The sequence below is a fragment of the Cucurbita pepo genome, chromosome 11 (genome assembly GCF_057944985.1).
Source record: "Cucurbita pepo subsp. pepo isolate OVF chromosome 11, ASM5794498v1, whole genome shotgun sequence".
NCBI classification, from domain to species: domain Eukaryota; kingdom Viridiplantae; phylum Streptophyta; class Magnoliopsida; order Cucurbitales; family Cucurbitaceae; genus Cucurbita; species Cucurbita pepo.
In genome coordinates, this window is record NC_141808.1 from 2782614 (window position 1) to 2799567 (window position 16954).

Below are 16954 nucleotides of genomic sequence, written 5' to 3' on the forward strand. Positions count from 1 at the left end.
GAAACAAAAGGGTTTTGATCCTTAGAGATCCACTTTAATCGACTGTGAAGAAATTGAAGAAGTGGAGGGCGATGGGGCCTTGTTTTTTCAGTGTATGAAAGGGCAGCGATTGGGGGTTCTGCAAAAAGAGAGAATCAGAGAAGGGGAAACTTACAGAGAGTGTAAAAATTGATGAGGGAAAAATGGAGGTGGGAGAGTGGGGAGGCGGCGTGTTTGCTTATCCAGTTTCTGGCCCTGTCCTCGTCCAGGAAAATAATTATGACGCAAGCACGATGATAAAAAAAAACAAAAATCACCTATCAAATTAATTATTAAGTCCAATCTTCAATCTATCTATCAATCACATTTTTATTATATATATTTTACATCTAACTCCGTATGAAAATAATACTCTCTCCTGTTCTCTGTGTTCATTTAAATCAAATGTGTTTTTGTGCGATCCGAACATCAAGAGATAGGGATTATGAGATTTATTTCTAAGAGCATCACCACGTTAGGAATTACGGATCTCCACAATGATACAATATTATCTACTTTGAGCATAAACTCTCGTGACTTTGCTTTGGACTTCCCCAAAAGGCCTCATTCCTCCCTAATAAACCAATGAATTAACCTACGTCTGACTCACTCCCAATAATCCTCAACAAGAGCTTGCCAACGAATGAGATGAAAATAAGAATAGAATCCCTAACTAATCTTCAAATTTAACGATACCCAGAGTTCAATAAATCCCAGTTCATGCCAATATAGTACTCTAATCCTTACCAACCTCAGGATCATCAAAGACACCCTTCACATCATCATCTTCGAAAAGTTTGACAGAAACATAATTTTTCTTGAACCATTCATCCTCTCTGACCTGTTCGACGGTAATACGCTACACAGACAAAAAGAGAAACTTATAAAAAAGTACTAGTACCCAAAATAACGAGATTGATAGCAACAGGACATATAAGGTTGAGAAACGATAAATCTTAGTGCACTATTGAAATGAGCATGTTATCAGTTCACGAGGTATGAGTGAAAACAGGGCTATCATGAGTTACTAATAGATCTCTTTCCTTGAGCAATAATGTGGTATGAAACTTAAAGGACATTCTAGCTTTGCGGTACTGAAACTTGCAAGAGCATTTATAGAACTAAATAATCATAATGTCTGCTACATCTATTGGCTCAAATGGAAATATAACATAAAAACATTAAGGTCCTGGTAATTTGTTCCATCATTCAGATATCGAAAGAAGAAATGTTACCCATTTTTTTTAATGAAGTAGCTGAAATGCATAGCAGATACAATGGACTTTTTCTTTTTTCTCGTACTTGGACAGTAAAGTAAAGGCATAGCGAATGCTTCGTATAGAGTGTTGTGCGCCGGAAGTGGAACAAATGTACTCACAACACCAATGAACGGAATTACACAAAGAGACACCAACATATTTACGTGGTTCGGAGAGAAGAAGTTCCCCTACATCCACGGGTAGCAACCAATCACTACTAAACCCAGGTGTTACAAGTGAATGCCTCACTATCACACTACAAAGTCTCTCACCAATATGTCACTCAACAAATACAATGCGACTCCCAAAGCTCTCCCAAATCCCGATATATAACTAAACCCTAGTATGACTAAATCTAATTCAAATAACGAAATCAAATCTAATCCAAAAACCAAATCAAATATAATCAAATAACCAAATCAAATCAAAACTTATGACAATTTACAACATAGAGCACGTCATGTTCGGCAATGTATACTTACAGTTGAAGGATTGGGGTAAAATATTCTTTGGATCAAGGATTTTGCCCCCACAGGGAACCAAGATGGACATGGAAAGTCAGCTCTCTCAATCTGTTGAAGGGAAATGACAATATTACTCGATCATTCAAGTGCACATCATTTCAAGTTAACCTAAAAGAGTCTATGAAAGCCTCTCATATCCAAATTAAATCCAACCAAAACAGACATGACAATACATTGTCTTACAGCTTAACTGCTTGATCAACACCCCCCCCCCCCCCCCCCCCCCCCCCCCCCACCACAAGAAATTAACCATCATGCCATAGCATTGATCCCATTTTTGCACCCAACATAGATGTTGATAGCATTTCAACGTTTGTATGGAAAATGCAACATAAAAGGTGAAGTAGATTTAAGATAACATGAAAAAAGGTTCATGCCTTACTATATAGCGTGGTGAGATCAAGCTCATCAAATGGAAGATATCCTGCCATCAACACATAAAGGATTACCCCACAGGACCAAACATCTGCCATAGCACACCATCATAACCCTTGTGATTGAGCACCTACATGAGGAATGAAGTGATTAAGAATCGAACCAATATATGTTGGGTGCAAATAATCTACACCATCAATTAGCTGTTGGAAGTACTTCCTGGATTCAGCTTCACTAAGCCGGCCATGATGAACCTGCAGGGTCTGGATTATGTAACGTCCCAGATCCATCGCTAACAGATATTGTCCTCTTTGGGCTTTCCCTTTCAGGCTTCCCCTCAAGGTTTTAAAACGCGTCTACTAGGGGAAGGTCTCCACACCCTTATAAATGGTGATTTATTCTCCTCCCCAACCAACGTGGGACATCACAAATTACATCATGAACTATTGGGATATAAAATAACCAATAGTTTCAAAACTTCAAGCAACGCATCTTCCTTAAGCAATGCTCTTTATTTGAATTACTCACTATTTTGTCAAACAATTCACCACCAGTAATGTACTCCAAGATTATATAAATCTTAGTACGGCTTGCAAGAACCTACAAGCCAAAATGGATACTGTATCCAGTGTTAAACAAGAAAAAGGAACTTCAAACCCAAGCTCTTGACAAGAGGCTAAAAATAATAATTGAGAATATATCCTTCAGAAAATTAATCCATGCCTCGTGAAGACGAACAACGTAAGGGTGCCTCACAAGCTTCATGATAGAAATCTCCTTCTTTATCTGCAGAATATTAGTAACAGTTAATGGAAGAAACGCTAGTAACATCACAGGATCAAATATTGAAAAAGCTTTGGATTGCATTCCAATAAGATTATAAGAACTATAAAGTTAATCAGTAGAAGATTGTGGATCGAGCTTAAAATAAATGAAGAACATTGGTAGGACAACTTGTAACGCAAACATTCAGAAGCTTATGATATAAAAATGTCTAGCTCAATCAAACATACATCAAAATACCTGCCAGTTACCTTGTTTTTCAAAGATAGCATCCGTGTATGAATTTTTTTCTTACGACTGTTGCATCACCGACCAATTATTTACACTACTCAGGAGAAAAGAGTACAAAAGCTACAGATGGATAGAGTTTGTACCAAGAACAGTAAGATTCCCCATCCGATAATATTTGCAGCTTTAATCAAACAGTATAAAGCAGGCAAATAATTTCTCTACACTCAAACTTCATTTTTCTCCTCTTCATTCCCTAAATTGGCCCACGTGGGACTTTCATCCAACACCTCCCCTCGAACAAAATACGTCTACCCTTAATCGAGGCTTGACTCCTTTTCTTTTGGAGTCTTAGTCATTTTTTACTATGCCTTCGAGACTCACAATACTTTGTTCGACATTTGAGGATTCTATTGATATGGCTAAGTTTAGGGCATAGCTCTAATACTATGTTAGATGAACATGACTCTCCACAATGGTATGATATTGTTCACTTTGAGCATAAACTTTCATGGCTTTGCTTTGGGCTTCCCCAAAAGGCCTCATACCAATGGAGATAGTATTCTTTGATTATAAACCTATGACCATTCCTAAATTAGCCGACGCAGCTTATAAATGAAGCTCAAGCTCAGTTGAATATTTTAACTCAATTGATATCATTAGCATTCACTGTGATACTATGTATCATTTAATTCAACAGTCGAAATCATTGAAGCATGTAATCACAGGCAATACTGTTTTGATGGCTAACTATGAGACATTCTAACTTTATACATACTCAATTTCATTATCTCAGCTTCAATTGGTAGCTGCAGTAGCAATGAAGAGATCATATAAATCAAATTCCAAAAGCGATTCCTCTCAATTTAACTCTAGTTCTCTGTTAAGAATAAGAACGAACATGTTTCCACTCCTTAGAACAAAGATTAGAGAGAAGATAAAGACCTGATCGACCATCTTGAGCTTGATAATGGTGCTCCGGTCGAGGATTTTCATAGCAACACTCTCACCAGTCTCAGTGTTCTGAGCGAACTTCACCTTTGCAAAAGTACCTTCTCCAATCGTCCTTCCGACCTCGTAAATGCCGATTTTTCTAACCACCATCTCCGCCGTCAATCAACTCCGCTCCGGCAATAAAAATCCTAATCTCCAGAACACGATTTCAGCATTTTCACTCAATCTTTTGCAGAAACTCGTTGGCTAATCAAAGCCGTCGCCGAGAAACTTTTTCGCTTGCAAGATTGGAAAAATGCATAAAACGAAATCGTGGAAGTTGGTGATTTGATTCTCTTTCGGCTCTGTTTGTCAAAGGAATTTTGTTCTTATTCAGCTTCAAAAGCAGTCTTTGAAGATGTGAAACAGTAACAAGGCAGCGGAAATGGATGACTTTTCTAAAAATCAAAATTAGGAGAAATTTAATTTAAATTCATGACCAAAAAAAAAAAATATATATATATATATATATATATATATATATATATATATAGATATATATTATATAAATAAATAATTATTCGAATGAAATTTCTTTTTTATTTTTCTTACACATTGTATTTAAAATATAAAAAAATAAAAACAAAAATTATATTTTGAATTCTCGAGGTCTTCGGGATTTGTGTGTAAGAATTTTGTAAGAAATAGCAGATTTTAATATTAATTCTAATAATTACAAAAATAAATAAATAACTCATTTAATAAAGCCTTATAAATTCAATATTATTCACAATTTTTTAAATGTCTAAACAATTATCTAAATGAGACGATTATTCAACGATACGTGAGTTATTCTTTTTTAAAAAAAAATGAAGTCAAAATATGTTTGTTCACTTAAAATTTATTTAATAAGGTCAAAATATATTTTTTTCACTTAAAATTTATTTAATAGAGTCAAAATATAAGGTCAAAAATGTATTTTCACATAAATTTTATTTAATAAAAGTCAAAATATCACTTAAAAATTATTTAATGGAGATCATGTTAAATTAATTTTATGTATTTGATGGTCAATACACCCATTTTCTAAGATAATAACAGTCCGATAGTTAATGAATGGAAGAAAAGTGCAAACGTTCTTTTTAATAGATGACATGTCATGCACGATAATGTTGATGAATGGCGCCTTCTCAAAAACCCTCAAATAATATACTAAAAACTTATATATGATTATAAATTCAGTCTCTAAATTTTAAAAATTAATCTAAAGTTTTGCGCTTAAATACAAGCGTGAAATGTGGATTTATTGATTTAAATAGTATGGGAATGTAAAGTCGAGCAATATCTTAATTGATATGATGGAGGGTTTTTGAAGCAATTGGACATCTAGAGAGCAAGAGGAAACTTCAAAGTGATCATCAAAATCTTATCCAAATATTATCCAAATAAAATCAAATTCTTATCTAATGGGTGATCGGTGAGATCCCACCAAAGTTGGAGAGGAGGAACAAAACATTCCTCACAAAGGTGTAGAAACTTAGCTATAGTAGACGTATTTTAAAACCTATACGGGAAAGCCCAAAAAGGACGGAAGAAAGGAAACTCAGATACCAAAAATGATAATATCTACTAACGATAGGCTCGAGCAACTATGAAGTCTAGCTAGCTCTTCTTTCCATGGGTTCCCACCAACTCAACCAGGTTTGTATCGGTAATACTGATTATGATGTCCCTTGATTTCTCTGTAAAGGGGGCCTGCATAGTTTTCTATATAGAAAATGAAGTCGTGGGGTCATGAACAGCGAGGGGAATAAGGTGACAGATTTCATTTGGGGTTGCCAAAAGGTCCAAAGAGTTGGCACATTCACAAGCTCATCCCAAGCAATGCGTCAAAATTAGCGACAAAACTACCCATTCTGAACATAAATCCCTTAATTTCTCAATATAGACATCAAACAATGACGATACGAATTCATCAACACCTATATGATCATCCACCCACAACTCAATTTATTATACTAATGACAATGAAAAATGATTTACCCACGTTCTCTTTTTGTAATCACAAACCAGAGGCTTTGGAAGCGTTAATCACATTACCCTCCGGATTATAGGAGCCTGCACCACCGCTAGTAGGTCTCCCATGATCGACCCCCACCGGAGCCATGGTCTGATAAGGCGGCGCGGTGGTAAAGTAAACATGTCTGCCGGTGTTGTCATACGCAACCTGAGTGTAGCCAGACTCGTTCATCGCAACACTTGTCTGCATCACTTGAATTCCCTCTGTAGTGTAAGGTGCAACCGAACTGTGAACCTGGGCTTCACGGTATGCATGCATTCCGTAATACGGCTGGTGCCCGACTGGTCCATTGATGGGTCTACACGTCTGAGCTTGAAATAAACCCCCGGCTGTTGGAATTAGATATATTGATTGGTCGGTCGACGGAGCATTGGCTGATGCAGCCACTGGATAACCACCGGAGATCACCTGCCTTTCAGGGAAGTACGCCGCAGGGACTGCCAATGGTACAGACAGAGGAACTGGAGCAATTTTCTCTGCAACCTTTGGTGGGTGAGGATCGCTTGCAGAAGTCTTGGAGTCGGTCTCATTGCTACTTCTCTCGGTTATCACTTGCTGCAAATCCTGAATCTGCCTCTGAAACTCCGACGGAGAAACAATAGGTTCTCCGACCAAATGACGATCTTCAGATCCACAATCAGACCCCGCCGAAATGTCCTTCACCGCCATATTCGACACGGTATGAACGGCGGCCGAATCGGTCAAGTTAGAACAAGAAACCGGAGGCGGATGGTAACCTTTATCAAATCCAAACAAGAAATCAGGATTCGAGACAGATCCAGAAACATCCACAGGCGGCGACGAATCTTCCAGAGACTGAATCCGCACAGAATTCAAAGCATCGACGAACCACTGCCTGTCCGATTTAGAATCCCGGGAATCAAGAATCATCGGGGGAGATGGATTTAGAGGGAACAGAAAAAGCCTCATCCTCGCAGGCTTCGAGACGCGATGCAACCGGTCGTACTCCAACATCATATGTTCGAGATCTTCATCGTTAGTAACAGAAATCAACGCATCGAGATCTTCGCCAGGGAGTTGGTACTTAAAACAAACAGTAACATTGCAAAGAGCAGATAACCTGGAAGAGAGCGCGGAGAAACTGATAATACGATCAACGGCGAGAATCTTGGTGTCACCACCGGTGTAAGTGAGTTGATTATCATGGGCTCTAGGCTGTATCTTGCCGCCATAGCTGCACATGAATTTGACTTTGTAATTGTTGGCGGCGTTGAGGTTGGAAGGCGTCTCGTCCCAAGAGGGATTATCACCGGAACGAGGAGAGGAGTCTCGAGAATCGGCATAGGAGGAGTAGGAATAGTTTTCCATCGGAGAAAGAATTGAAGAAGAAGAAGAAGATTTTAGGGTTTAGTAGCCATTGGTGACGACGAGAGATTTGGGGGGAAAAAACAAAAACTGAACTGGAAGTTCAGTTACGGCGGCGAGAGGTGGAGGAAGAAAGCAGAGAGGGTTGTGTGGGGCCCATTAGAAGTTGTATACTGACACGTGGGACCCAATACGTACTGTTAAAGTAATTTGACAGCGAGGTTTGTGCTGATTTTTTTTTTTGAAACAAGAAAAATAATCGAATTAAGGTTAAGTTACTGTTATGCCCTTGCTAATAAAATATATTTCTTAATTATTTAGGAATATATTTTTAAATTTTTAAACTTGGTAAATTATATTGCTTTTATTGAATTGAATTAAAAATAAAAGTAAAGATTAAAATAATATAATAAAACAAAGGTATTGAAGAGCCATCAATGCAAGGGCCCCATGAAATTCATGTGCCTTTGTCGTGGGCATTTTTCACGATTTTAAATGGTATTTTTTTTTTTCTCCATAAATTAATTATTTATTTTAAATTTCTATTTGAATATTTATTATTATTATTATTATTATTTTGTCTTTTTAGTACCAAAAAAATGGAAATCTTAATAAATATAATTTTGAAAAATATTATAATTAATTAATATACTAAATGTCGTATAATTCTAGTAAGATACAATTACGAATCACTCCGGGAGACATTTTCTTTAGGTTTAGGGTTTAGGGTTTAAGGTTTAGGGTATAATTCCGAGAAATCCCCGCGAGCATTGGACTTGGGCCTAATATTGGGCTCATAGACTTTTTTGGGTCATATTATACATCTGGCCGTAAATGAAACCCAAATTAAATTTAATTCTGGTGCTCATTAGGTTGAGTTTATCTTATGGTAATTTGAACGATGATTTTTTACATTTTGGTCGACAATAATATGTAATCAGGTATAATTGATAATGGGTTCGAAAATTTTGTATACATGGACGTTCTAATTACTTTAAAAAAAAATTGATGGTCTACATCAATCCCCGAGGTTTCTATCACTGACATTGGGTGCTCCTCGAGTAGGGGCGTTCTTCTTTGGATAAAACCCAGAGAGCTGCAATGACACGGGATTCTTCCAACCCCTTTATATTAGAGGAAAAACGAAGCATAAGTAACCTTACTCGTAATGGGCCTTCCAACCCCTTTCTATCACTAACGTTGGAACGCTAACCTTCTCAACAAAAGACATATATTTGAATCAGTTGAACTATTTTTTTGTCCATTAATGTCGGAGGGGAGGCTGAATACCGACAATTATAAGCCTAATTATATTTGTCCTTCTAACTCGTAAAAAGTCAAAACATGGAAAACGTTAAGGTCGAGTTAATTAATTTTTACCTCTTTGTTAATTAGATTCTAATGATAGCAATTAAGTTTAACTAATCAAAAAATGGGTCTACTGAGACAGCAAAATCTTTAGAGATCAATTATTATGGTGAAAGTCAAAACCATAAAAGGTAAAACATGTACAAATTGGTAGAGACCCTAATAACGATTAATGAAGTTAATGACATTAATTAGTGCCTTAATTAGCTAGACAAAAGCAATTGCCATTAATTAAGCATTATTTATTTATTTATTTATTTAATCCTTTAAATTTAATAAAATTTGATGATCCCTAGAATTTAGGTCACGGGGTATGACATGTTTCTCTTGGAAAGAGGTCCACTTTTTCGTTACCATCACCAAAGAATGCATGTCCTTTAGTTTTTAATTTTTTTAATTTTATTTTTTACTATTTAATCAACTTCTCCAGATTCTGTTATGTAACTATTTTTGTTTACGTACCATTTTCTATGTAAATTTGAACTTCTAACCTTACGAGAAAACGTACATGTGATATCTCGTCTAGGGTGGAGCAGGAAATAAAATATTTCTTATAAGGATGTAGAAACCTCTTTTTAGTAGACGTGGTTTAAGACCGTGAGGTCAACGACTATACGTAACAGGTCAAAATAGACAATATTTATCCATGGTCATATAAGGGTGTGGAATCTTCTTTCTAATATACATGTTTTAAGACCATGAAGCCGATGATTATACGTAACAGGCCAAAACAGACAATATCTATTAGTGATGTGCAAGCGATATCTACTAGCGGTGAGAAGTCATATAAGGGTGTGGAATCTTCTTTCTAGTAAATGTGTTTTAAGACCGTGAAGCCGACGATTATACGTAACGGGCCAAAACAGACAATATCTATTAGCAATGGGCAGACCATATCTACTAGCGGTAATAAGTCATATAAGGGTGTGTAATCTTCTTTCTAGTAAATGTATTTTAAGACCGTGAAGTTGATGATTATACGTAGCAATCCAAAACAAACAATATCTATTAGCGATTGACAAATGATATCTACTAGAGGTGAGAAGTCCTATATAAGGGTGTGAAATCTTCTTTCTAGTAAATATGTTTTAAGACCGTGAAGCCGACAATTATATCTAACGGGCCAAAACAAGTGATTGGTAGACAATATCTACTAGCGATAAAAAGTCATATAAGGGTGTGGAATCTTCTTTCTAGTAAACGTGTTTTAAGACCATGAAGCCGACGATTATACGTAACGGGCCAAAACAGACAAGATTTATCAGTGATTGACAAACCATATCTACTAGCGGTGAAAAGTCATATAAGGATGTGGAATCTTCTTTTTAGTAAACATGTTTTAAGACCGTGAAACCGACGATGATACGTAACGGGTAAAAACATACAATATCTACTAGCGGTGAGAAGCCGTATAAGGGTGTGAAATCTTCTTTCTAGTAAACGTGTTTTAAGACCGTAAAGACGATAATTATACATAGCGAGTCAAAACAGACGATATCTATTAGCAATTAACGAACAATATCTAATAACGGTTAGCACTAACTCAATTGGTGAATTAAATAAAGAAAATAAGGTTGAGCATTAGAGAGAGTGAAAAATAGATGAAAATTGGTGACAGAGGAGATGGATGGATGATAGGCTGACAAGGTCAGCACGTCAGATGAAAAATAGTGGGCCGATTTGGGGCAGAAAGTAAGGGTATTTGTGTAAATAAATTATTAACGGTTTCTATTCAAAACTATATTTTAAAAAAATTTATTAATATTTTAAATAGAAAATCAAAATGGTAGAATTTCTATTAAATTTAATAGATCAATTAATTTTAAAAAAATTAAAAAAATATTAATTATGTACTACAATAATACTAGAAACGGACGTGGACACGGACAGGACAGGGCCCCTCGAAAGGGCTTCTTTCAAGTGGTACCTATGAGTATGTGTTTGGCATTGCGTTGCGTTTTGTTTTGGAATTTGGAGCCCTCTCAAAACAAGGCACTACCCGACGAAGTTCTTGCTTTTAGGGACCCCTCCCTTTCTCTCACTAAGTTTTAGAGAGACAAAATGGTGGTTTTCACCTTTATAATCACTCTCATATTTATATATATATATAAATATTGTGGGCTACCCAAAAACCACTTTTGGGATACCCTTTAATTGTAGGGTCCCTCCCTCTCTCTCTCCTCTATGCATGGGAATGGATTAGGGTCTCGTGATCTACTCGTGTCCCTCCTTCATTTGTCTCTTTAGCTTAATGGGATGTTTTCTTTCCAATTTTATATTTGCTTTCATTTCAAACTAATCTCAACTAATTATTCTATTTCTTCCTCTTAGATTCCCTTAATTAACTTATTAATTACAAATCCTACCTTTTAAACACCATCACCTAACTAATTTAGTGATTAGGAGGAACGTGGGTTGGTTGAGTTGTCGGTCTTAGCAGACAGTGTAATTTTATTTCATGTATGTTTGTATCTAATTGTAACAGTTTAAGCCTACTGTTAGTAAATATTGTCTGTTTTAGTCAATTGCGTAGTGCTGTTACATCTATTTTTAATGAGTGCTTCTTTCCTATGTATCCATCCATCGAGGCCCAACGTCCTTACTGGCACACTGGTATCTAACTCTTGTACCATTTGTAACTATTCAAGCCCACTGCTAAAAAAAATTGTCGGGTTTGACCCATGACGTATTTAGGTTCAATCTCGTAGTTTTAAAACGCATATACTAATTAGTAAATATTGTCTGTTTTAGTCAATTACACATTTATTATGAGAGGTTTTTATAGCTTTTTCATGCTTCTTTCCCCTCTATCCACCTCCCTCTCTCTTTGGAGGCTCAACGTCCTTATTGGCACACTGGTGTCTGACTCTTGTACCATTTGTAACAGTTCAAGCCCACTGCTAAAAACTATTGTCGGATTTGACCCATTACGTATTTAGATTCAACCTCGTAGTAAATATTGTCTATTTTAGTCAATTATGTACTGTTGTTACCTTTACCATGAGAGGTTTCTACACCTTTTTAATGAGTGCTTCTTTCCCCTCTATTCACATCTCTCTTTGGAGGCCCAACGTCTTTACTGACACACTCGTGTCTGACTCTTATACCATTTGTAACAGTTCAAGTCCACTGCTAAAAAATATTGTCGGATTTGACCCATTACGTATTTAGATTCAACCTCGTGATTTTAAAACGCATCTACTCAAAAGAAATTTTTACGAAAAATAAGATTACCTAACGTTATAGTATAGCATGTGAATATGAGATTCCTCTAGGTTCTGTTTTTTTGGTACTTTCCTGACATAACCCATGTCTTATTCCAACACATAGATAGCTACTACTATTACAACCTTTTACTTCAACTAACTATTTCTTTATAAAAATAAAAAATAAAAAATAAAATAAATTATCGAGAGTACGTTCCACCTTTTGATTTATGAAAATTGTTTCGTTCCGAGATTTAAAACGTTCTAATAAGATCGTCTTTTTTCGTTTATTTAATCAAATTTTATTTTATAAATTAAACCCAAATTTTCTTTTAATTTTCCGAAATTAAATAAGAATTAGGGAGGCGCCGGCGGCCGGCTATGGAAGTTTCCGGCAGCCACTGCTGACAGTGGCACGGCAGAATCAACGGCAGACTTGGAGTTGACAGGATGATGGTTTGGTCTATGTTCTGTTCTTGTTCAGTCAAGTTGTGTGATAATTTGTCAATGTTCTGATTTTACAGAAGAAATTAATAATAATAATAATAATAAATTTTGAATTACAAAAGAAACAAATAACAATTTTATATATTTATGTAAATTAAATTAATAAAAATAGTAACATTAAAAAAATCAGAGATAATATATGAGTCGTAGATAGACGATTTTCATCCACATATCTACCGTAAGAGTTTTTTTTAACTTTTTCACGACGATAAAAGATGTTAATGTTGTTTTTAAAATTCCATAGGTATTTTTTTAACCATATAAAAGTAATTTTAAACCGTATTTTTTGAAATAAAATAATAAATTTTTAAATATAATATATATGTTTGTTAGTTATGATTGGTTCATAATTATTTATTTATTTCTTTTTACTTCCCTCTTTAAAATGGCAGTTTGTACTCGCATTTCTATATTTGTATTTAATTTGAAATATTCTTTAATTAAATTATTTAAAAACAAAAGCAAAAGCAATAATAATAATAATAATAATAATAATTGGGGAAAAAATTGGGTTAAAAACGAGGAATTTAATCATTAAAATAAAAGGTTTTGTTTTTCCAGGGGTACAAATGGTACAATAATAAATATGTAATGTTTTTATTTGCATTTATCGCTTAATAAATAATATTATTTTTCCTATATTTAGTACATTAACCATGTGGAGTAAAAATAGAAAAAGCAACATACCATTCTAGATCTATCTAAATTAAATTAAATTAAATTAAATTAAATTAAAATAACGAGGACCTAATTATATAATTTAATTCTTAGGGAAAATACAAATAAGACAAAAATATCTAAATACCAAAAAGGACAAATTATCCAATTACGCAGCTGTCCACTTGGGTTTGGGTATTTATGTCATTTACTTCATCACAGCCGCGGTGGATAATTTCGTAATTTAGTATTCATTTTACTAATTATTTAATTTTAACGCTCCATCTCATGCAAATATATATATATATATATATAGATAGTTTTTTAAAAAATTATAAAAATTAAATTAACTAATTAATGTTTATTATTTGTTTATAAATATATATAGATTAAAATGTCCTCAAAATAAATGTGAGATCTGACATCAATTATAGAGAGGAACGAAACAGAAACATTCCTTATAAGGGTATAAAAACCTGTCTCATATGAGTTTTAAAATTGTGAGACTGACGACAATACGTAATAGGCCAAAACAGATAATATTTTTCCAGCGATGAGCTTGAGCTGTTACGAATAGTATCAGAGCTAAACACGGGAAGGTGTGTAGCGAGGATGCTAACCCCTAAGAAAGATAGATTGTGAGATTCCTAGTCAATTTGGGAGCTCGCAGGGTGGGCTGTTATAAATGGTATTAGAGCTAGACAGCGGGAGGTGTGTTAGTGATGACGAGTTGGATGACCAATTACAAATGGTATCAGAGCCCGACAACGGGAGATGTGTTGGGGATGTATAGTGAGATTCCGCATCGATTGGAGAATAGAACGAAATATTCCTTATAAAGGTGTGCGATATAAGTAAGGGCAAAAGCGACCAATTTTTTTTTTAAGGTTAACAGTGGATGGTGGTGGATCAGTTGTCAGCAACCTGTGTTTATGTTATGTCCAGTGGTCTTCTCATTTGGTCTGCAGAGATTTTGGTGAAAATGACTTTGACTGCCCTCGCCATTACTCGGGCACAGAAGATTCCATTTCCGGCCTCCGGGTTCATTCTTTTTATTTATTTGTTTGTTTTAAATTATTAATTGTAATATTTATTCCTTTTTATTATTATTATTATTATTATAATAGTTGAATTAAAAAATGAATGGATTATTAAACACTAATTAACTAATTAAACTTTGATATTTAAGCTTAAAAAGTGTATTAAGCGTTTCCCTATGTGCCTATATATATAAAATCCTCTCGACTGCAATTTTTATGAGAACCTCCGTGGGAGAGATTGAGAGAGAGAGAGAGAGAGCGATGGAGCTCGACGAGCACGTTTTCTTAGAGGAGTTGATGGCTCTACGTAGAGATTCAAATTGGGATGCCATTCCAAATGAACTTAGCGATCTCTGTTGGAATGCTTGGGCATTCGATTACTGTTTCGATCAAAGCGGTATGAATTTCCACCCAAACTCTTCGTCGGAACCTCTCTCTGCGCAGAATCTGGACGAGTTTTACCATCCTTTGGGAAATGAGTTCTCAGTGACAGGAATGGCCGATTCCGCCTATGCTGCCATGGAAGTAGCAGCGGCGCCTCTGCCATTTCAAGCAGAGCGTCCGAATGCGGAGCGAGAAGGAGAAGGAGAAGGAGAAGGAGAAGAAGAGGAGGAACTAGGTTTTCTTGCGGATGAGATTCAGAATATTGAGGTGGTTCAAGTTCAATCGGCTTGCAAAATGGAGCCGAATCAATCTCCAGAACTCCCTGTTTTCAACATCGGAACATGCTCCTCCATCGAACGAAAGAACAGATCGAAGAAATTGCAAGGCCAACCGTCGAAGAATCTAATGGCGGAGAGACGGAGAAGGAAGCGCTTGAACGATCGCCTCTCCATGCTCAGATCCATCGTGCCTAAGATCAGCAAGGTAAAAAATCAAACGAGTTTTAATTCCAGAAATGCTCGAAAATGAATCTCTGAGGCTGCTTGAAACCGAAATCGATATCTGGTTGATTTTTGAACAGATGGACCGAACTGCGATTCTGGCAGATGCGATTGAGTACATGAAAGAATTGCTGGAGAAGATCGGGAATCTGCAGAGAGAAGTGGATGGATCAAATCCAAGGACGAATTCATTGAACAACACAAAACCGAGCGAATTGGTAGCGAGAAATTCACCAAAAGTAATCCAACTTTTTCTGGCTTTTCCGTCTTTTGATACAATCACTCGATTATTGTTGTTACCGAAACTGATTAGTTCCAAATCGTGGGCGTACAGTTTGAGGTGGAAAGCAGAATGGGGAAGACGAGGATCGAGATTTGCTGTGCGGCAAAACCAGGATTGATCTTATCGACGGTGAATACGATTGAAGCGTTGGGGCTTGAGATTCAACAGTGCGTAATTAGCAGCTTCAATGATTTCGCATTGCAAGCCACTTGTTCTTCTCAGGTAATGCTTCCTCCTTCTTCCACTTTGTTTATTATAATTATTTATTTCCATTTCATTAATATTTTAAATTCTCAATTAAATCTTGAAAAAAAAAAAATTATTGAACTCGATTTTTTTACTTAATTTTTTAAAATAGAAAGTAATGTTAATTAACTAGAAATAGTAAGAGAGAACGTAGGGTTAATAAAGTAAAATACATTTAGTCTTTAATTTTGATTATTTTATTTTTAGTTTTATTTCTATTTAGTTTCTAATTTCTTTATGTCTATTAACAAACATTTAAATTAAATTTTATTAATTTTCATCCTTTCTGGAATTAATTTAAAATTTTCATATGGTAAATGTTTTAAATTAATTAATTAAAATTTTATTGCAAAGATTAAAGTTGAGCATTAGTGGAATTTGAGACCTAAAGATCAAATAAAAATTCAAAATTCAAAGTATAATGTTTTTAAAACCTAAATAGAAATTAAAATTTGAATTTGAAGTATCCTTGATTTTAAAGAAAAGGTCTTTGTTTATTATTATTATTATTATTTGAATAATAATCTACGCAATGTTTTGTATTTATTGAAAAAAATGACATTAAAAATACTATATTTTATTTATTCTAAAATATAATTAATTTGTGTAAAAAAAAAAAAAAATTGACTTGAAAATAGGAAATAAAGCAGAGAACAGAACTGAAGCCTGAAGAACTGAAGGAAGCTTTATTTAGGAATGCAGGTTATGGGGGAAGCTGCTTGTAGATTTTTTTTTTTTTTTTTTTTTTTTATTTGTCAAAAAAATTTGTGGTAAATTTTATTTATTAGAAATTAGTAATCAAATCTCTGTAATTTAATGAGTTTCCAATTTTCTTTCCACAACCCTTCTTTCTTAATTTAATTCAAATGGTGAAATGAATTAAGTTTTTTTTTTTTTAAATCTCCGACATACTTTCATTTTTTTAAATTCATTATATTGGAAGAAAAAAAAAATGACAAATAATTTTATTTATTTCATATTTCATTAAAACGTTTTCTGGGATGCCTTCACGTTTTGAGCTTCTAAATGTTGAACAATGAAAGTCTGGACTAATTTAGGAAATGATCATGGGTTTATAATCAAATAATACTCTCTCCATTAGAATAAGGCGTTTTAGGAAGCCTAAAGCATAGCTATGAGAACTTATGTTCAAAGTGGACAATATCATACCATTGTGGTGAGCCGTGTTCATCTAACACTAAATATTCCTCTATATCAGTTTAAACTGCATTTTATA

At 34.8% G+C, this 16954-nt stretch overlaps 3 protein-coding genes across 3 annotated transcripts; 1 reads left to right on the forward strand and 2 right to left on the reverse strand.

Annotated features, from left to right (window-relative positions):
• Positions 1-27: 27 nt before the first annotated feature.
• Positions 28-4590, reverse strand: LOC111805784 (CBL-interacting serine/threonine-protein kinase 8). The gene is given in 9 exon segments (XM_087128524.1): positions 28-234; positions 770-877; positions 1760-1849; positions 2179-2277; positions 2280-2306; positions 2308-2430; positions 2705-2776; positions 2900-2962; positions 4133-4590. Coding segments are annotated over 9 exon segments (825 nt in total). The 5' UTR covers positions 4292-4590; the 3' UTR covers positions 28-150.
• Positions 4591-5927: 1337 nt separating this feature from the next.
• Positions 5928-7586, reverse strand: LOC111805937 (uncharacterized). Its single transcript, XM_023691237.2, has one exon. The coding sequence runs from the start codon at positions 7527-7529 to the stop codon at positions 6183-6185; it is 1347 nt and encodes a 448-aa protein (XP_023547005.1). The 5' UTR covers positions 7530-7586; the 3' UTR covers positions 5928-6182.
• A 6927-nt stretch (positions 7587-14513) lies between these two features.
• On the forward strand, positions 14514-16559 carry LOC111805371 (transcription factor bHLH93). Its single transcript, XM_023690429.2, has 4 exons — positions 14514-15171; positions 15269-15427; positions 15523-15693; positions 16356-16559. Exons 1-4 carry the CDS (start codon positions 14521-14523, stop codon positions 16440-16442), a joined length of 1068 nt encoding a protein of 355 aa, XP_023546197.2. The 5' UTR covers positions 14514-14520; the 3' UTR covers positions 16443-16559.
• The last annotated feature ends 395 nt before the right edge of the window (positions 16560-16954 follow it).